Genomic DNA, 22,567 nt, shown 5'->3' with positions numbered 1-22,567 from the left:
TCAACTGACCTTCAGTTTCGTCTGAAGTAAAGTCATAAATCATTAGCAAACCAGAACTAGCAGAGGACAAGGGTGCATAAACAAGATCACAGACCAATCTGAATTCACATTAAAGTGGATGTATGGAACCAAACAAACAGCACGTTTATTCAGATTGTCTTTTAGTGTTATCTTTTTCCTTGCTTACAAAAAATACTGTAGCCTACTAAAATTCAGTTATTTTACATCACAGTACAATGTAAATTACATGCAGTTTACATTTGAACGACCTCAACCAGATAATACTTAGTTAAGTCATAAATATGTATTAAACATTTTGAAAATGTTACCTAACATTTTCAAAATACCTAATATTTTAGCAAAAAAAAAAAAAAAAAAAAAAAAAAAAAAACGGCAACATTTGTGGAGTGTGTTAAAATACAACTAAAGCCTCATCGAATTAATAGCTGTTTTATTATTATTGGTCTTACCTGTGCACAGAGAAACAAGCGCAGCCATCTTTCGAGTTTTGTCTTTGAACTTCCGTTTTTGCGGTAGCTCTGTATATTTCGATGGCATGGCTGTCGAAGAGTAATTCGATGGTAAAGTGGATTTACTTAGTGTAGACAGAGTTAACGAAAGTTATCATGAGCATAGTAATGTTTGAATCCGATGTCATAACGAATATCAATAGACTGGGGAGCAGTTCATTCATAAATCTGTTAAATCTTACTTTCGTGCTGTTGATACAAACCGGAAGACAAACAAAACGAGCGCAGCGCTGAAAAGGGGCGGGGCTACATAAGGTCTAGCTCAGTCTCAACCTTTTTTGGGCCAGCGCCCCCTATCCAATATTCAAATCCCTGAACGCCCCCCACCCCCAAACTAATGAGCGACCAGGAACGAGTGAGAGTTAACAGATGAAATAAGTGCAAAATTGTCTTTTATTAATACAATTGAACTATGTACTCCACATGCGATTCATTGAAAAAACAAGCTAAACTACATTGGTGTAGCAATAGCAGTGTGTCTCACAGGAGTTTTTTTAGATCAGTGCTGGGTGGACCTCGGGCCTTCTAGGGGGGTTGGGGGGCATGCCCCCCCGTAAGAAAATTTTGTGCATTTTAATGTTAAATTCATCAATCTGGTGCACTTTGAGAGTTAAAAATTAAAAGCTCCAACCCATATTCAGTGTGCAAATTAAACAAAGAAAAAATTCAAACCTCTTTTAGTTGTGTCTACATTACACTACTACATAATAATAGTTATAATATTAATCCCATGACAGTAATAGCCATATATTGTAAAACAAATGCACTGAAAAATAAAGGACAGTCATTAAAGTGGTAATGTTTGCACTTAGGTTTTATTACACATTTAGGAGAGTATTGCAAGAAGCTGCTTACATTAACCTTATTAATAAATAAATACAATCATGATTTTTCATGAAAAAATATGTTAGAATTGTAGGCCTAAAATACCTTGGTATCAGCTTGTTTTCATAAATGGTATAATTAATACAATAACAATTAATTTGGTTTTGTGATTAATTTGTGTTCATAATCAGTAAAAAAAAAATCTTCTAACAAGATTAAACACATATGAACAATTAAATTATTATTCTATTATTAATTATTTTTATATCTTGAAACTACCCAAGCAGCGTTTCGCGCTCGGATGTGACGGCAGAATGAATACATTACCAAAATGTGATTGCAGAATATATTTAAATTATCCATCAAATTGTCATTTTCTCCTTACTGTCTTGCAAGTTAACAATAATGGCTGACCAGAAAATTACTTAGTGAACAAAGAAAACATTTTGGCATTAGGGATTGGAATTAATGCCTAAAAATGTAAAAGTTTAATTAATTTTAAAATTCGTCGCCAGAGTGAATGGGAACATGATTTATTGAAAATATTTGAAAAAATATAAGTGTTTCTTAAATCAATACTTTTTAATGGCTTGCCAACTTTCCATTCCTCCGCTGCGTGATTCTAGGCACCACCGGATTGTTGTCAGCGTGAAACCCATTTTTGAGCACGTAATTGCTGATTCTTGTCAGCGCTGGATTCTAGTCAGTGCTTGAGCGCTGGTCTGTGACTGGAAAAATAATAGAGTCGTTGCAAAAGTAACGATAGGCTATATGTCGCTTTAAACTGGAAGATTTTAGAATTAGAATAAGAAATTTTAAATAAGAAATAATGTCAAGTCGTTAAAATACAACTCGTCAAAACTCCGCGAATCACAACAAGCGCGCGGTGGTGAGAACACTCATTCATTCACACTCAACACATCATATTTTTGACATTATTGATACTGCTTTCAATCATAATGCAATAGAAATGAACACAAAAAACCTGTCTGTGCCTACCTACAACACTGACGGTGGACTTGAGTAGAGCGGCTGCGGACGAATGTTTTTTTGTTTTTTTGAGCTCTGCTGAGATATTCTTTCACCTGCACCATAGATGCGCGTGCACACCACACACAATATGATATCACACTCTGCGCATATGTTTTACAACATCATTTAACAAAAACATAGTCCTAACACTTTTTAAATAGCCCACTTAAAGTGTTTATTACAACTAAATTACTAAATGCTTAAAATGAATAAAAGTAAATGAACAAAAATTTGCGTTACATATTTAAACTCGTGAACGCCCCCCATTAACACCTGAACGCCCCCCTTTCAAAAATCTTGCTTCCAACGCCCCCCGTTGTTCTCTGAATGCCCCCTGGGGGGGGGTACCGCCCCCGTTGAGAACCACCAGTCTAGCTACTTCAAAGATGTGTCAAAAACATAGTTGCAAAGACATAGTAGCCTACCAGTTAATTAGTTTATAAAATGTTTCTACAATCTTTAAAAAAATTATGTAGGCCTATTTATTTGATATATCTTAAAAAAAGAAAAGAAAACTGCAGTAGGCCTATTAAAAGAATAGTTCACACAAAAATAAATATTTGGAATAGGCTATGGATCACCTTTATGATGTTTTCAAAATTTTCCTAATTTTGGATTTACTTTCACTGGTGGTCAGGCAGTGGCCAGGCAATTCTTGTAAAATAAAATAAGATAAAATAAAATAAAATTTCACAGTAAAAAAAAAAAAATCACAGTTTGGGCTTTGTGAGAAGGCAGATATTCGGGTTTTGGAGTGACATGAGGGTGAATAAATAATGATAAAGCTATCCCTTTAAGTATATGCTATAGGATAAAACTGTCATTATAACACTTTCACAGCTTTTAAACAAGATTTTAACAATGTAATTGTGCTACTTTCTTGCAAAGGTGAGACAATGATGTTCAAAAAGGTGGTTCTCATTTATCCAATGTTTTAGATGTCAAAGAGAGACGACTGACAACAATCTATCTTTCCTCAAGGAGCTTTTTTGTCCTATAAGGGCGAACTATCAGGGGACAGCACAGAGGGAGAGAGATGTCATAAACTTTAAGAGAGCTCAACAATAATTGCCTTAATCCAGATAACAGATTCTTATTCAGTGCAGTTAAGGTGAAACCACCCTGACAAGCCCCCAAAACACTGAACGTGAACTAGCACAAGGTCGAATGGAAACTAAAACAGGAAAGTCTTCCGTTTCCTGTTCGTTTTCAGCTGCTCTGACATGGCAAGACAGAATCAGAGTAATAGTACTTTATTTCCCCTGAGGCCATAATGCAGACACAACGGCCCATGATACAAGACATATCTGAGATAGGATCACAGTTAAAGAATATGAGAGAGAAAATGTTGCTGATATTCAGAACAACAGAAAGAGCTCTATATGTGTATGGCGTAATCACAACCTCACCTAATGCTTACCTAATGCTAAAAATTATTATATTTTCAAAGTGCTTCGCCAATCACAGACTTTTATCTTATTGAATTATATATTGCAGAATTCATCATTATATATTTTATACCACCTATGAAATGCATTGCAATGTGTGTGTATATGAATGAAACATTTTGAAACACAATGCTTTGTTTTGTTTGGTGGAAGTCTATATGCGTTGTGTGAATAGCTGGTGTAAAAAGCACGTAATGTTTCACATCAAAATATCGAATGAGTGACTGTAACCAAATCGACGCACATGAGAACATTAGCCCCACAGGATGCTAAGCAATTCAGCTTCCCACATCTGTGCCAAATTCAGCTTTATTAATTAGCCTCAGAGCATCAAATCACATTTTCTGATATAAAAAACATACAGCACTGATCTGAAATGACCTTCACTTGTCTCATCTGTTGCAGTTTCGTCCAGCGAGACCTTTGCACATGCCAGAGTTTCTCCCCACACACGTGATCCAACGCTTAAGCTCTGTGGTCAGTCTCTGAGAGTTATTACCTTGTGTTCCAAAATTACGCAACGCATCGCCCCAAAACTAAAGTTACACAAGCATTCTGGACTGCCCCGTAAGGGAACAGTTGGTATGCCAACTAATCCAGGCAAAACTCTGGCTGAAAGCAAAACGGAGGCAATAAAAGGAATGTCAGCTTTAATTTGGTTAACTTATATAATGACCTCACTGCCAAATGTGCTATGCTGGATAGTCTTCATATGAATGATGCCCATTTGCAGGAAGTTCCCTGTACACAGATTTTCCAGCGGTGAATCATCATTTTTGCTGTAATAATAGTCCACAACCATCTGTGCCCAGGAAACAAGGCTTAAGTTTTTAAATCAGTAATATTATAAAGCATAAACCAATGCCATCAGTTTATGCTTTATACTGATTTAAAATCTTTCTAATTATCAAAGAATTTGGAAAAACTGTATCGTGGTGTGAACAAAACCATTAAGCAGCATGACTGTTTGATTGATATTAATAAGAAATGTTTCTTGAGCACCAAATCAGTTTATAAAAATGATTTTTGAAGGATCATGTGACTAACGCATTACAAGCAACACGAGTTACATAATCAGATTACTTTTTCAAGTAACTAGTAGCAGTAAGTAACACGTTATTTTAAACGTACAACAAAATATAAATAACAACAAAAAATAATTAAATATGGTTAAAGGACATTTACATTTGCCAAAAATAGATTTTTTTTGCCTTAAATAAATCAAACAAGCAAGCCCAGAGAAAAGGTAACGCAAAATAACGTAACGCAACACGTTACTTTCCATAAAAAGTAACTAAGTAATGCAATTAGTTACTTTTTAGGGAGTAACGCAATCTTTTAATGCATTACGTTTGACTGTATGTGACAGTGAGTCTGGAGTAATAACTGATGAAAATCAGCTTTACCATTACAAGAATAGAAATACATTAAAATTTTAAAGAGGTGTCGACTGACACCTGTGGCCAAAAAACGGAACTGCTCTTCCTTTCTGCTCGCTCTCGTACGTGCACACTTCACAAGTCATACGCTGCAAAGAAGTCAACATTGTTTACAGAGGTAAGAACAGTGAAATACATATATTGTTTGAGAAACTAAGTTTGTTTGCTGACTAACGGTGGTGGCAGAGTGATCTGAAACGTTTAACATGAACACGCTTGACGTCACATCCGCAGACAGCGCGCGAAAAATCGGACCCGACAGAAAATAGGAAAATAGGATACGGATAGGTGCACCCACTGTGAGCTGACAAGGTGTCAGGAGATGTTGCATGTAGGCACTTTAAGTCGTAATAATATTTCATTTTTTCTTTCTTTCTTGAATTTATGATCAAATAAATGCAGCCTTGGATGAGCATAAGAGATTTCTTACAAAAACATTTTTAAAAATCTAACCGACCCCAAACCTTTGAACGTTGTATAAAGCTTTCAAAACCTTTTAAATGACAGCGCTAGCAATCCACCACTGTTTTGTTGTTATAATATGGTAAACAAGCAGTTAATGAGATGCCGAAATTGCCTCCGTTTTCAGAATCTACCATAGCTTCTGATTTTGGCGAGTTCAAAATCATTATGTATGAAATGGGAAAATGTGGTGTTTTAAGCCTCACATCATAGCAGGATGGCAGGGTAGCAGGTGGGCTTGGTCTGGTTTCATCAATTCACCAGTTTTAACTGATGAGCATTGTTATATTTCCACAACTGGCACACAGTTCTCTGAATCTCTAAATCAGATATATGCAACTGGGAGCAGCTTGTAAGAATGAAACCAATTGGATGAGCTGACACTGAAAGACAAATTTTAAATACTACACATTTAAATATTGTGTTTTATGCATTAAATGCACTGAGGGCCATTTATTAAACGATAATGTTTGCAGGGTCCATAAAGTAGACTTTTTCACATTTCTCACAAATGGTATCAGATCACTCACAAGAAAAGCTTTATTTTGGGAAAACTATCAGTTCAGGGCCAATGCTTCCAGTGTTATTAGGGAGCGGTTCTCTCATGGTTGAAAGAATCAGATGAGAGCAGGTTTTAAAGACCCAGAAAGATTAGTTAGCCATATCTCAAGCTGTTTTATGATTCAAAATGTCCCTATACTGGCAGTGGATTTAACCTGAAACCAGGTCGATAGTCTTGAATTTAAAATATAAATGTGAAATATTGCCATATAGGGCTGGCAATATAAGGTAGGTTTTTCATGTGATAAATGCGTCAGCCAGTAACCAGTCACCGGTCACTTACATTTAATATTTTCTGTCAGCGCTAGATATATGAATATTGCTGGCTCTTGTATGACAAATGCTTGTGATGTTCTTCATTTATAAGTGGCTTTAGATAAAAGCGTCTGCTAAATGATAAAATGTAATGATTGGGTTGCTATTCGCTCTGGAATTTCCTATGGGCCTTTACAATGACTTCGAATGGCCCATCCAATCAGAACTGCCAGCCCAGTCAGAACTGTTTTATAATATACATTATATAATATGTTATACTGTTTACAGACTTTTGATTTTAAACGGTTACATAATGTGAAGTTGGTTTTGGACTGATGCCAGACTTTTGTTCAAATAATAATTCTTTGGATTGTGGCCATCAAGTAAAAAGAGAAAAGAGCCAAATGAGATGAAGTACCATTCAGTTGTAATTATTTCACCTGATTGTTAAAATAAATAAATAAGTAAATAAATTAATAAATTAATTCAAAACACGAATAAGTGAATTAATATATATATATATATATATTTTGATACCTATATCAAAATACCAATAATAGAGTCTACCATTACGATAATACAAAATATATGTATAAATTCTTTAAAAATTATACTCGATTTTGTCATTCCATAAACCCCTATGGCATATGAGATTTTATAGATCGTCTCTTAACCACAGAGATGTTAGTCTTTCATAACATAATTGCCATTTCAATTCACCTCATAATAAAACATGCCCTTCCCAAATGCTTTACATAACCCCGATTTGCATCTACAACATCATGTTCAAATTGTATTCCTTTGGCACCCTTTCAGTGTGGAAGCATATCCGCGCATGCAGCGCAGTGGAGAGAAACGGGACGCGGTTCCGCGCTCAATCCCGACAGTAGATGGCAGCAGCCCAAGAAAGCTGATCCTGTCGGGTTCACCACGACTCTGCCTCTCAGTTGTGCAGCAGCACTCACACTGGAGGCAGCGGTGGTTTGAGGGACGTCCAATGAAACAGAAGAGCCGCCAGCTGCTCCTTTCGACTTTTACGCGTAGCCTGTCCTCCGCACCCGGAGACAGCACGTTCTGAAACCGCCATGGAAGACAAATCCAATTCGTTTTCGAGCAACAAAGAGGAGAAAGTGGATGGGAATAATGTGTTCCAGAGGCAAGACTCGATCTTGAAGAACAGCATGGGGAGCCAGAACATGAAAGACCACGCCAACTCAGTGGGTGGCAAGGGGGACCGGGAAGAAGCCATGGTCGGTTTTGACGATATAGACGCCGCGTCCAGGCAATCCGGGTTTATGCAGCGGCAATTTGGAGCCATGATGCAGCCCGGGGTGAATAAGTTCTCCTTGCGGATGTTCGGGAGTCAGAAAGCCGTGGAGAAAGAGCAGGAGAGAGTGCAGACGGCTGGATATTGGATCATTCACCCCTATAGTGATTTTAGGTAAGGAGTGTGGAAAGTCACCTTCCCACGCACACTCAGGTCAATGTAAAATGGGCTCTGCGTGCGCCGCGCGGCGCGTTTGCAGTCATTTTGCATGGCGTTTCGGGGAACCGGAACGCATGCAATGTCCTTGGCATGAGTAGGGGTGAATGTCATCTCGGTGAATAAATGGCACGGCAGTCATCATGGGACGTCTCCGACCTGCCATCATTGGGCATTCTGCTGTTGTATAAGACGTGTGCTGGTGCGCGCAGGGAATGATGCACCACTCTTTGGCATTGTAAACACATAGCTGTTAGTGTCTGCCGTGAGGAGGAACGATGGTGGCTGCGAGATCACGTCTTGTTTAAGGCATAAACGCGGATTATTCTATTGTTTTATCTCGTGACACTGTATGATCCCGTGTGGCTGTCACCAGCCCATGCCAATTTTAGAGCTGCACAGTTGATCTAAAGCAGTTTAACGCTAATCGCGTTAGTCAGGTGAAAGGTGTGGATTTTCAAACAGTGCCCCCCAGAAGAATGCTTCATGCACAACTTGACTAGCTTATATACTTCTAATGAGACTACTACGGACAAATAATTTGCAGTTATCACATAATTCCTGTCAAATAGCCTCTTAGGAATGGAATTATTACATCATTTCATTTGGTTGTGCACCAATTGGAGTCGGTTATTTGAAGGTTTAAAGTCTTCAGTTAGAATCTAACCTCAATAAATCAATAGGGATATATATATATATATATATATATATATATATATATATATATATATATATATATATATATATATATATATATATGAGGCTTTGATGAACTCTAAGTCATCATGTGGCTGTCAGTTGTACCACCTGACTGATAATCTGTACATTTTTACAGTAACAACCTGATAGCTCAAATATGGTATACAGTATATAATATATAACATCAGTTATAAAAATCAGTTATACAGTCAGCAAAATACATTGTCATGTTTTTACAGTAAAGTTATGTCAAGCAAAGCTGCCAGTATTTTTTTTACCATAATTGTGTAGACCGACAGACAGATAGATAGATAGATAGATAGATAGAAAGGTAGATAGATAGATAGATTGATAGATAGATAGATAGATAGATAGATAGATAGATAGATAGATAGATAGATAGATAGATAGATAGATAGATAGAAAACAATAACATGTCTGATCATTAGTTTCAACTTCCCATCTGCCCGTTACGCTCTCCATGGTGCTGAAAACAGCTCCACGCTCTCCATGAATGCGGAAAACTTTATCCCTTACAGGGTCATTAGCTCGACTCCCACCTGCCTCACTGTTTTATTTATTCCATGTGCTTCATGTACTTTGCTTTGGCATATCATGTGTAACGTGTAAAAACATAACAACTCAGAAGTCGCTCTCCCAAGGCACTATAACTACCAAAAGCAGGGTCATTCCTAATATGCAGTTCATTTTCAAATCAACATTATATAAGTCTTAACATACAGAATCAAATATTATTATAATTATTATAATAGCCAGTATGCATATTACTTACAATTTCATAATTAAGTAAACAGGGATGAATTTTAAATCATAACCCCAGTTTGAACAAATGCCATGTCTATTACATGAAAACTAGGCTATTTATTAAGGAATTCTCAAGGTGTTTCTTTATTTTTTCTTTATCTAAACAAATGTTTCAAACAAATCTTGTTTTCAATATCACTTTCCATCTTGTTAGTCTTTTGTAACACCCCTTTAACTGACAAAAGCGATGACATCATCATCCAGTAAGTGACGTAATTGGTTTGTCTTACTCTAAAACATTTAATCCTGTTTAATAAAAGAACAGAAGTTGCTGATTGCTGATACAAAAAGATGATGATTTGTATATATCCTAATAAATTGCCAGTTTTTCATGGCATGGCAAAAATGGCGATATCTACTCACTATAACTTCTAGTCTGTTGTAACCTAGAAATATTTTGGAATAATTTAAGTTACAACACAATCATATCCATCACTTTTTCAAGGTACAGAGGTTAGTCATTACTGCACAACAGGACTGAGCCATCAAAACTTCTGGAAGTAAATTTCCACTGCTGCTTCTACTTGACATTTAGCTGATGTTTTTATGCAATGCGGCTCTCAGTGCACTTATTACAGGAAGCAACTCATGCTCCGCTCAAGAACACAATGGGGATAGTTCATGGATTTAATCCCACAACCTTTCAGGTCTTTAACCTCTAGGGCCCTAGGTTATGCCACCCCTGAAACCGATCAGAATGGTTTGTGTAAAGCCCTCCAACATCACAGCAGGGATGAGAGAAGGTGAGATCGGATTAGATGTCCAACACACATTGAACGAGATTAACATCGCTCTTAACCCTGTGATGTAACGTGATTGACCTTTCTGCCATAATGTACAAAGGACGTGGCTGCTTAGCAATCATAGGGGTGTCCAAACTTATGCACCCTGTATTTTAAGGAAGAACATTTATTTATTTACGATACATTATTCATTCGCAAAGAAAATTGGTGTCCTTAAAGGTTGGATTTTTCCTAATTTTTTTAATTAAGGCATTAAGTTCAATTTCCAAAAGATGATTTTTTATTCCTCTTTTTAGTCAACTTTAGCATGGGTGTCTAAACTTATGCATAGCACTGTAAATAATAATATTTGCTATAGATCGACATAATATCTTGTTTTAGTATAAAAAAAAAATTCCCCACTTTTCAGCACTGCAGGGCTGAATTTTTGTAAAGCTGCTTTAAAACAATGTGAATTGAGCGCTATACTAATAATTTTGACACTTGATATAGACCTAAGTATATATAGGCTATATATCGTGGCCACGAATAAAGAATTCATTCCCCAGATTTAGCAGCACGTAGGCTATATTACACGGCGGTCTGTCTGAAGGGATTGTTTATTTTACAGTAACTTCATCTAACTTATTAAGTCATATTAACTGTTTAACTCAAATTAAGTTAATCAAAACATCATCCAATTGATTATTGAAATCGCCATGGTTATCACTTCATATTTCTGTAGTAGGCCAAACTCATGCCTCAAGCGTCCACGCCAATAAGATTGCTGTATTATAAACCAATGAAATTGGGGGTGGGCGGAGCGACACATGTAGCCCCGCCTTACACATTAAGGCGGGGCTACATGTGTCGCTCCGCCCACCCCCAATTTCATTGGTTTATAATACAGCAATCTTATTGGCCCCGCCCCAATCGTCCAGACTGCACTCTGGGGTTACTCGAATGAAGTGATTACAAGCAGGTTGAGTTAAGGACCTATTATTAGCTTGCACCATCTAGAGTTTCATGACAGAACTTTGTATTTTTGCTAACTGAAATGAAGCTGAAATAAACGTATTTTGTCATTCACAGACAAAGCAATAGGAAATCGTTTACTTACTATTTGTGATCCAACACAGCTGACTGCTTCATCTTTTAACAAAAGATTCTTTGCAAACTCTCCATTACAGTGTGCCTAATTTACAAAACAATTTGCTTTCAAAAGCTCTGAACAAATATACAATCCTCAGACACAATCCAGGACGCCATTAAAAAAAACAATCACTTGTTCCTGACGCTGGTATCCTTCTGAAGTCTTTACAGAGACTCAAACGAGCTGTTTAAACTGGATGTGTCAAAGAGAACATTCCTTTATGCTTCTATTTACTCCTCCAATTGTCTTCTTGTCAGCAAATTCAAGCTTGTGGAGTAAAGTGGACACACATCTGTATGCTGTATCAGTTTAGACAGCATCAATGATTATAATGGGTTTTATTTGCTTTTGACGTGACCTTCATATCCAGTGTAGGCAAGTGTCATCCGTTAAGCAACTGAACTCCAGTGGGCGGGGCTTATAGTGCGATGATGTAAAACTATTGATTGCTTTTGCTCTGGAGGCAGGCATATGCAAATTAATTTGCCCGTGTGATATCACAAGCTATAGGCTGAGGAGGACATTTTAAGCTAAACTTGCAGGATGTTTTAATGGTACAAAGACCTGTTATATGTCAAAAGAACAAGGCAAATTTGATTTCTCATGTAATGACCCCTTATTTTAGCTTGAGCACCATGTTTTTAGAATGTCGTGTCATGTGCAAGACGCTGCAAAAGACACAAGACGTGAGCGCTACAGTTAAAGGCGTCCATCTTGCGTGTTTACCTTGAAAAACAATGAAAAAATAGTGCAGTGGAATGGAAAAACATGTTCTGTGTGAATGGCCCTTTAGATGGCCATGCTTCAGTTCTGCAGGTGGTACACACAATATTGAGCCTTTGATCGCACTTGCCAAATAGGCTTTACATCAAAGAAAGAACCATAAAAGGAGAAAACAGGTGAGAAAGAGAAAACAAGATATGGAGAAGGAGACGGTGGACAGAAAGCAAATAGGAGGATGACTGTCGTTATTGCTTTTAATGGACGAAAGCCTGAACCGTGCGATACTGGCTACACTTGGCAGGCTTCGGTATTGTCTGCTCATTTACAATGGCTTTCCTTTCTCACCCACACAAGGAACTGCTGTTTTTGTATGCTTTTTTCAGTTAATGTTGTGAAATTTGGAAATTCTTTCCTAAATTTCTTGCAATAACATCACAGCTATGAGCTGAAAATGTTGGAACCAGAAACATCACATGAGTGACAACAGCATTCACGTGTGCTGTTTTGGTTCTGAAGCATCAGGGAAACTCAATATCCCAGTGTGGTTCTTTAAAGATTAATAGGAGGTTAGTAAGATTCATTAGTCATTGTTTTCAGAAAAGGGCTCATGCTTGACTTGATGTGGACCGAGCCCTTTTGTCATCGGCTTTCGTCACGCGTGACTCAGTCGTGTGTTTCTTTTATCGGTCCTCCATATTGCATGTCATCTGCCTCTTGCTTTCCCTGTTTGACCAGCCTATTGCTGTGCACACAATTCTTCACAGGGAGAAGGAAAATCTACATTCTAAAACCCGACAAGTTAACTCAACTCAAACCGATAGAGTTGAACCGATATTGATGACTCAATATATAAAAGTTCACAATACTCATATGTATTTATTTTTAAACTTAAATGGTTTGCCGCAATCAGTTTCCTCAATCGGTGTGAGTTGAGTTAACTTGTTGGGTTTTACAACGTGACTGACGTCACCTTTCCAGAATTCCTTCACCTTTTTTTCTTTTCTTTTTCTTACTTTTTTAGTGGCAGGATTTATCAGGTAACAGATGAGCCTGAGTCAAATCTCTGGCTTATAAATTAATCACACAGGTTGTGGAAAAGCAGGATTTGTATGTGAGCAGATTCCTTCTCCCTATCAAACGGCCTCTGATTTCTAAACCCAGATTAACCTCTATTTTTAGGGGCATGCAAGTTTGTCTTGCATTATTGATGCTTTTTGCTGTTGCTTTTTGGAGGCTTGTCTCAAAGACGTGTCCCAAAGTCTAATGAAGGTCTTTGTGGTTGTGTGTCTCACTTTCTTTTTCAAATTGATGCCCCTTGGTAATCTCGAAATAGCCTGAGTCTGTTTCTTTTTTTCTCAGATGCAATGCTAAAAAATGCCCAATTTATGAATGCAGTGACTGCAGATCTCTGCAAACAGGCCATAGCAGGTTAAGAGCAATCTGTCTCTCATGTCCGGCCCCCAAAAATAACAATATATATATAATATATTTAATATATATTAAAAATAGTCACTATTTACTCACCCTCGTTGTTCCAAACCTGTATGACTTTTATTTTCTTCTTTTACATCTTGCACTTTATAACATGTCCTCTGAAATTCCCTTTTTTCATGCAACATATAAAGCTATATATATTTATTTTATATATACAGTAGTATTATATATACAGTATATAATGCAAAAATTATATACATAAAATTTTTGCATTGTATGTGTCTGACATAAGCAGATGAATGATTCAACGCATTCTAGGGCATCATATACTGACGCTTTTGACATTTCGTCTACATTGAACGCACATGGCACCCTTTAGCGTCAATATGAGACGCACAGAGCTTTGTTCGGTTAGGGGTAGGTTTAGGTCTGGGGTAGGGTTAGGGTTAGACCGCCAGGAGGCGCCTTCTGGCCCATATCTATCTGCGTCTCATATTGATGCTAAAGGGTACCATGTGCGTTCGATGTAGACGAATGTCAAAAGTGTCAGTACTCTATATGACGCCTTGGGATGAGAACGGGCTGAATGATTCATGAGCGAATCATTTACTAGAGTCAAATCTTTTCAATGGTCGATTCAGATAATAAAACCAGTTTGAGTGATTCATTGATGATTCAGAATTTCCAACTGATTCGGTTCTTGAGTTCAACTCAGTGACTCAATGATGCAGTTGTGCCGGACAACAGTTCACTGCAGAGGGAGATTATCAGTGAAAAACACCTTAAATGTCTTCTCGCACAAAGCTATCGTATAACTTCAGAAGACTTGGAATCTAGTGCGCAAGTTGAGAGCTTGACAGCCTCATTCACATTCATTATGAAGGTTTCTGGAATGACCTGAGAATTAATACAATACATGACAGAATTTTAAATTTCTTTTTTCATTATTTCTTTAAAGAACGATATTTCACACTGGGGTAAAGTTGCAGCAGCTGCAGAGAGATAGAAAAGCGCATTTGAGCATATACAACCGTTGTGTGGAGGTCACGTCCTCTATGCTTGTCTTTAGTATTCTCCAGTAGGACAGATGGTCACATGGCAACCATCCCACCTCTGACAATGCAGCCTGTCTGTCAGTCGGTTGTCAAGGCTACAGTTACAAAAGCAAAACGGCTTATCAAAACCCTCTCAATACGAGTACTCGATATACCTCTGCATATACTCCACATGCATTTCATCCACAATCCTGGCTATACTGCAACCAACAGCATAAGCAATCAAAAATACATTCTTTCACCTATTTAGAGCCCCCAAAAATAAAAATAACCTAAGTGGATATTATTAACCAAAGATGCCTGTTTGGACCGAAGCACAGACAATTATTTGATATAGAATCAGTAGATATTTATAAAGCAAGGCCGAGAGCTTTTCTCATTCGCTCAGATCCATTACAGCCAAGTGCGTCGGCCACATCGGAGGCACCAGCCAGGGGTTTTTAGCATGAGATAGGATTCTTGAAAGCATCTATTTTAGTTCATGGATGTATGCCGTTATCAGCGGCCAGGACATTTTGTGTGGTTCTCTAGGCCAGCCCGGCGCCCGTCAAAATACGTCTGGCTTTGGTCTTTACAAGACACAGTAGCTACATTAATGCAATTACAGCATGTGTGTGTGTATACGCTGACCTCTGAACATTGCAAGCATTGCAAAAAATCTGGGCAACACTTTACTTAAAGCCTTTACGTATAATGCATTGTATAACCAAAGAAAAAATGCATTATAAGTAGTGCTGGGCAACGATTAATCGCGATTAATCGCATCCAGAATAAATGTTTGTGTTTACATATTATATGTGTGTGTACTGTGTATAATTATTTTGTATATATACACATATATTTACACACAGTATATATATTTAAGAAATATTTGCTGTATATATTTAATAAATATATACAGTATGTACATGCAAATGTTTCTAAAATATTTATACATAATTTATATTATATATAAATATAAATATTTTATATATAAATACCACATTTTCTTAAATATATACAGTACAAGCATATGTGTGTATTCATATATACAAAATAATTATACACAGTACACACACATATATTATGTAAACACAATTTTGGATGTGATTAATCGCGATTAATCGTTGCCCGGCACTAATTATAATATTCACAGATTCCTTGTTACATCTGAAATTGGTTGTTTGTCGTATTTTAATGCATTATACTTTCTAAAGGTGTATAACTGTGGTTACAATTATTCATGAGACCGCATATAATGCATTATAAGGAGCATTACAAGGCAGAAGTAATGCATTAAAAATACTTTTATAATGCATTATGAAAAAAAGCTTTAGGGAAAATGTGTTAGCAAAACCTCTTCTATTGTTTGCTGGACTCCGATCAGAGTGTGTTCAAAGAGCTGACTCATGTCTGCTCACGGCAGACAATAGAAACTGGCTATTTTTCACTTTGTGCCGAGGAAGATTTCTTCACATTAGGTGGCACGAGTAATACCGCCAACATAGCAATGCTTGCTAATTACTTCACTTGTGTTTGGTTTGGCTTGTTGTCAAACATTAGATTTGCACTTCCGAACAACAATGGAAGTCTTTAACCTGAGCTAAATAGACATCTAGACGCACAACTTGAATTTATCGACTGGATATTTTATGTGCATTGCAGAGTCTGTAGCCATTTCAGGGACATGTCTGGTCTGCCAAGGCAGACAAACGCTGCAAGACATGAAAATGGAGGCTGACTGATGTTTCGTTATTTATCAGAAGCATCTTCTTGACCAGTAGATATCAAAACAGCCCATGGGAGAGTGTCCTGTCAGGAAGGACAGGGTGATTATGACAGCATTATCAGTAAGAGGGAATTTGCATCAAGGATGATGATTCAATTGAATGAATAAATATAAATAAATTAAATAAGAATATTTTTTTTTTCAAACAAAGAATAGATATGCTTACTTGGAATCAATTAAATAAGCAGTCAGTCCAAATGCTGTTGTTTTGTCCTTTAATTCTTTGCATGTCTATTTAACACAGGGTGTCTTGTTACATAACATTGAAGATTTGAAATCATAATGCGATTTTTCTCGCTGTACGAGCTGTGAGCTTCATCTTCTGCCAAGCAACTGAAAATCTCTCGCATGAGTTTAATGCTCTGGTGAAGAGAGAAAAAGAAGGAAATATCAAGAATATTACGAATGACATTTTATAAAAAAAAAATCGTTCTATTCAATATGTACTGCAAACCTTTACATTATTTTTGAAAAGGGTTCTTCAATGGCCAATGCTGATAATTGATAATGCCAGTATATTTACATTTCGGATGTCCATACACTGCTGTTTTTAAATGTTTTCAATGGAAGTCTCTTATGATTAAAGTTGCGTTTATTTGATGAAAAATACAATACTATTGTGAAATAATATTACAATTTAAAAAAACCTGTGCTCTATTTTAAATAAATTTTAAAATTTAATTTAATTTTCTAAACTTACAGTCACTATTTTTATCAAATTATTGCTCCGTCGACGAATAAAAGTAGCAGTTTCTTTAAAAAAATAATAAAAAAATCGAATCTATGCCAAAATGGCGTGTGTGTGTGTGTGGCCATGTGGGGAAATTTTTTGGTCCCCATGAGGAAAACAGCTTATAAATCATAGCCTACTAAGTGATGTTTTTTGAAAATGTAAAAAGGCAAAAAGTTTTCAGTGATGGGTTGGTTTAGGGTCAGGGTTAGTGTTAGGGGATAGAATATACAGTTTGTACATTAAAAAAATCATTATGTCTATGGAAAGTCTCCATAAACCATGCGTGTGCGTGCATGCGTTTGTGTGTATGAGTTTTACAGTATAGCAGCTGTATAAAATAAATAATTTTATTTTTAAAATTATGAAAACAATTTGTGCATTTCCCATTATCAAAAGGTCTGTTTGTAGACTTTTAGATAAAAAGTAAGATTTCATGCTTCTTGCCAATAATCTAAAATGGCTAAATATCAGCCAATTTTGCCTAACCGAAATATCAGTCTGCTGGTTCAAACTCCTTATGGAACAATCTATGAACTATCCCAATTGTGCACTTGATTAAGACATTTAACCTCAGGTTTCTCCAAGGAGATTGTCCTTGTAAGAAGTGCATTAAATAACTAGTCAGCAAGTGGGCATTTTTTTTAGCTAGCTAGCAATACGCATTAATAAAGTACACATGGTATTATTGGTGGGCCCAGCAGGCAGTTGGTGGTACTGCATCAACAAACACCTTCAAAACTGCCCCCGCGATTCCATTCACCCCATGGCGGCTTCATTCACATGTTTTCAAAACACAGGCTAATTCCTGAGGGTGCATGTGCTGCTGGCTCAGCAATTACACCCTGTACCTTTAATTAGCTTACTGCGTATTGTACAAGCAAAGCAGAATCTCACACACAGACGGTTGTAAACACACAACACTCACATAAGAAAGGGAAACCCTCTCATGTTACAATCACCGTCTTTCATTTTCGGTCCTGTGGCTCTTTGCCTCCTCATCCAGAGAGCAAAGCGCGATCTGTGCTGCGCTGTCACAGTGCGGCAATCCAGCAGGAAGTGTTGGCTGTGATATCAAAAGCGACAGGGAAATGAGCTGTAGTGCATCGTGTGCGGACTGCAGGCTGAAGTCTGTTAGGCAGAACCCACAGAAATATCACAAATATCTGAGGGCTGTCGGAGTGAGGGCATTCCAGCGGAAAAGAGCGGGGATTTAATCTGGCTAGTCCTGCTACATCATCTTCTTGCTGAAAAAGGCTAGCGTTTTTCTGCTATTGGGAATAGAGTCAGGATGGGAGGGAACGCAAGTGCTTTTGAAGGGGTTGTAAAGTCAATTCATGGGTAAAGCTTTGATAGATCTGGTAATGGAAAAGGTTAAGCCATACGTTTGACTAAAAATTCAGTCATATCTGCTGTAGAAAACAGCAAATGTTGTGTTTTTGATGCTCATCTTCAGAAGGGGATGCTGATGTATCCAAATCAGGAAATTTAGGAAATTCATGCCGTCTAAGCTGGAGGGTTGTGCGCCATTGAGAACTGAAAAGAGAATGCCTTTTAAAATCCAGTTTGAATTGAGGTAGCAAAAATAATGTAGAATTGCAATTTGAATTTGAGTGGGTAGAGAGGCAAAGTTCATAAAGAAAATAAATGATGTAAAACGCTTAAAGTGTGAAGATTTATAGGCCTTGTCGATATTTTGATATGCCAGCAAACCTTTGGGGTCTGTAAGATTTGTGTAATGTTTCAGAAAGAAGGATCACCAAGGTTGCATTTATTTGATGGAAAAATACTGTTTCACACTCAAAACAGTAATCATTACTCACATGATCCTTCAGAAATCATTCTAATATGCTGATTGCTGCTCAAGAAACATTTCTTATTAGTATCAATGTTGAAAATGGTTGGGCTGCAAAAAGTATTAATTCTCACTGACCCCAAGCTTTTGAATGGTAGTGTATATGTGTATCTCATCATATTTAATAAATGTATTTTTGTGTACCAGGGTAGAAAATTTCACAGAATGCATTTTACTGTGTTGAATTGCAGTTCAGTAAATTCTTCTTACTGTCATTCTGATTCACATTCCAATTCAACTTCCTATGGGGTGTGGCCAAATCATCTCAAATTCACATTCATGAATTGAAAGGGAATCAATTGTTCAATTCTGAATGTCGCACAACCCTGCTAAGCTGGGAGAGAAACGGTTTTGCCTTCAACTGGTCCCACATTAACACGTCACTTTTTATCTCCCCCGCAGGTTCTACTGGGACTTGATAATGCTCATCATGATGATGGGGAATCTAATTATCATTCCTGTGGGAATTACCTTCTTTTCCGAGCAAACCACCACCACCTGGCTCGTGTTCAACGTGGCCTCGGACACCATCTTCCTGGTGGACCTGGTCATGAACTTCCGAACGGGAATTGTGAACGAGGAGAGCTCGGAGATCATCCTGGACCCAAAGGTCATTAAGATGAACTACCTGAAGAGTTGGTTCGTGGTAGACTTCCTGTCCTCCATCCCGGTGGATTATATCTTTCTAATAGTGGAGAAAGGCTTCGATTCAGAGGTCTACAAGACTGCCCGAGCGCTGCGTATCGTACGCTTCACCAAAATCCTCAGCTTGCTCCGTCTTCTCAGGCTTTCGCGCCTCATCAGATACATCCACCAGTGGGAGGAGGTGAGGGGACAGTGTGTGCATGAGTGTGTGTGTGTGTGAACGAACTATGATGCAGATGGCCTTTAGTAACATGTCTTGAATTTGTTAGCTTCCCGTATGAACAAGAAGAGATGTTAGTTGACGTTGTGCACATTTAAGTGTGTCAAGCAATCGACCCAAGGTGCTTTGAGCTCAGATGTTGTTCTGCAGCATGAGACCTCTGACACACGCTCTTTAGACGTGGAGAGACTTATTTGGGGGTTAAGGTAATCATATCTGCTGCTTAGCCCTTGGCGACACCTCAAGAGCCGCACTGGGGAGCGAGAGCGGGAAGAGGAACCGACCTCTTCAACGCTGCATGAGCAGCTGAGAAAAACTATTAACTGCCTCGGTATTTATGCTAGAGCACTTCACTCCCACCACTGTCTGAGACACCCCAAGTTAAAATACAAAGCATTAATCTTTACATGACGCATGCGGTTTGCGAGCCCTCCCCAAACGGACCAGTTTCACAAGAGCGTTGTTTCACTTTAAGGTCAATTCTGTCAGAAAAAACACTGCATTTTTCTGCTTCCCACCTGCTATTATCTCTAACCAATTGTACAGTAAATTACAGCTTATTTTATGAAAGTTAACCCAACTCAGACAACCCTTTTTTGCCATTGAAGATTTGTTGCATGATAAAAAAACATCATATTGAAACCATCATATAAGGTTAGTTTCAAGGAGGTTTGGTGAGCTGCTAAGGAGAAGAAAGATATCTCTCTTTGTTTTGGTTCCCTGTGTGTTATTAAACTCTTAAAGCCGGTTCATCTTCCTCTTCAGCTGGCAGACGCCCAAGCCAGGGCAAGCAGAGTCGACGCTTTCTGATCTTACCTAATTGAAATACAGATGTACCCTCTCAGGAAGAGTAAAACAAACAGTAATCACGGTTGATTCATTACTATTGTGTTCTGCTGCCCATCTACCGTTGTATTAGCCAAGACAGGGACTCCATTGACATTACGTAGACAAAATGCTCTACAAAGTAGAAGAACATCCAGTGCCAAAAACACCTAGTGCTAAAAACATGGCCTTAAACTTACCATCATGAAGGTTGTTGTGTGGGATGCCCAAATTGCTGCTATGCGGTTTCTAAGATGTTCTGAGTGGTTGTTAGCTTGTTGCTATGCAGTTTCTAGCATGTTTTGGGTAGGCTATTTCAGTGTTAGTCTATGGGATTTATCCAACCCAGGCACATTGGGGATCTGCAAAATTTTATTACATTGATTCTTGCCCGATTTGCGACACTTTCAAAGTAAAATGTAGAGTAAGTGGCGCTAAAAGCGTCATATGTTTGGACCTCTAACCTCTAAAATTACATTTTAAAGTAGCAATCCAGAACCACAGGCTTAACCTGGCCAGAGGCTTTACCAAGCACTTATTTACGGCATCCCCAGAAGCATCCACATTATACACACAATTTACCCTCTCTCATGCTGCTCTGATGCATTCTGGGAAATGACTATCAGCCCTGTCTCACTCTCTCTTTCTTTCTGACCTCTCACTGCCATGCTGTTTCTTTATTGCAAGGCAAGTTGCTACTTGCATATTTATATCTACTGTGTATATATATTGCACATCACATGCATTATTGCATAGTATTTCCACAGTCAGACAGACATAAACCTCCCCCACCCTCTTCCATTCCCTTCTCAGAGAGATGTTTTGATTGTTGGGGAGGAGCGAGTGTTTATTCCCGACCTCAGGTTGCTCTGCTGGCACATGCTCCGAATCCGGGGTTCGCTATCTCTGTCTCAATCCTGTCGTGAGCAGGTCTGTGCGCTATATACCACACCGTAGACGCCATGTTGAATAAAGTCACGCTACCCTGATCCGCTCAAACACAGCTGTGACGTGAGTTAGCGCGTGGATCACGATGCTGCAGTGTGAGATGGTGCAGAGTCTAAAAGGGCTTCAGTGAAACCTGGTGTGTGAATCAAGAGGCCGACGCAGAGCAGACGTGATGTTCGGTAGAGCCTGATAGGTTAAGAGAAAACGTAGATTATATTAGGTTGCTCATGCACATGCAATCTTGCATATGCAATCTTTCTCATGCTTATATGCACATGTCTCTGCATATCTCCTGTTTCTGGTTTGCCTCCCTCTCTATCTCCATTTTCTTCCTATTATCTAGCAGTGTTTCTTTTTGTTTTCTCTTAACCCTGCAGTATAACACTGTCTTTCCCTTTTACTTCCTGTCTTTACTCCCCTGTGTCTGTTTTTCTCTTTCTCTCTCTGTTGCTCTCTCTATTGAGACACCTAAATAGAGGGGGAGGGGGGTTTCAAGTAGAATAGTGCACATACATTCTATGGAGCAAACCTTATTATTTCTGTGTAAATCTATTCATGCTTAAATTGTTGCTTTGAATTGAATGGGAAAATGAACATAATGGTTTTAAGTACAAGATCATGTTTCCCGAATAAGGTCTAATTGACCAGAATTCCTTACATTCCTTGCTACGGTATTATTTTCCATGGTTTCTAACACGCAGAACCTGATTTCACCAAGATTTCACATCTTTGTTGATCCTGGAACAACATTTTAATCAACCAATCAGATTTGAGGGACAAGTTTACAGTTTATGTCAAGTTCAGGCTTACAACCAGGGTTAGGTGCTTCTACATCAGTGTTATTCACCCTTCATTTCCTTCTGATTTTAGGGATAACGTATGGGTAGGGTTAGGTTTAGGGGTCGGGATATGATTAGGGTTACATTTTCG

At 38.0% G+C, this 22,567-nt stretch overlaps 1 protein-coding gene across 1 annotated transcript in view; it reads left to right on the top strand.

Annotated features, from left to right (window-relative positions):
* Positions 1-7,637: 7,637 nt before the first annotated feature.
* Positions 7,638-22,567, top strand: part of hcn1 (hyperpolarization activated cyclic nucleotide-gated potassium channel 1) — a gene marked incomplete at its 5' end in the record, with an annotated part of 100,205 nt that continues 85,275 nt past the window's right edge. The window contains 2 exons of the mRNA XM_081390703.1: positions 7,638-7,993; positions 19,402-19,825. Of these exons, the coding sequence (XP_081246829.1) occupies positions 7,638-7,993; positions 19,402-19,825 (780 nt within the window). The remainder of the gene's footprint in view (positions 7,994-19,401; positions 19,826-22,567) is intronic.

Source organism: Scardinius erythrophthalmus (genome assembly GCF_964197995.2).
Source record: "Scardinius erythrophthalmus genome assembly, chromosome: 17".
NCBI classification, from domain to species: domain Eukaryota; kingdom Metazoa; phylum Chordata; class Actinopteri; order Cypriniformes; family Leuciscidae; genus Scardinius; species Scardinius erythrophthalmus.
Note: the sequence above shows the minus strand (reverse complement) of the source record. Positions and strands in the feature narration are given on the sequence as shown.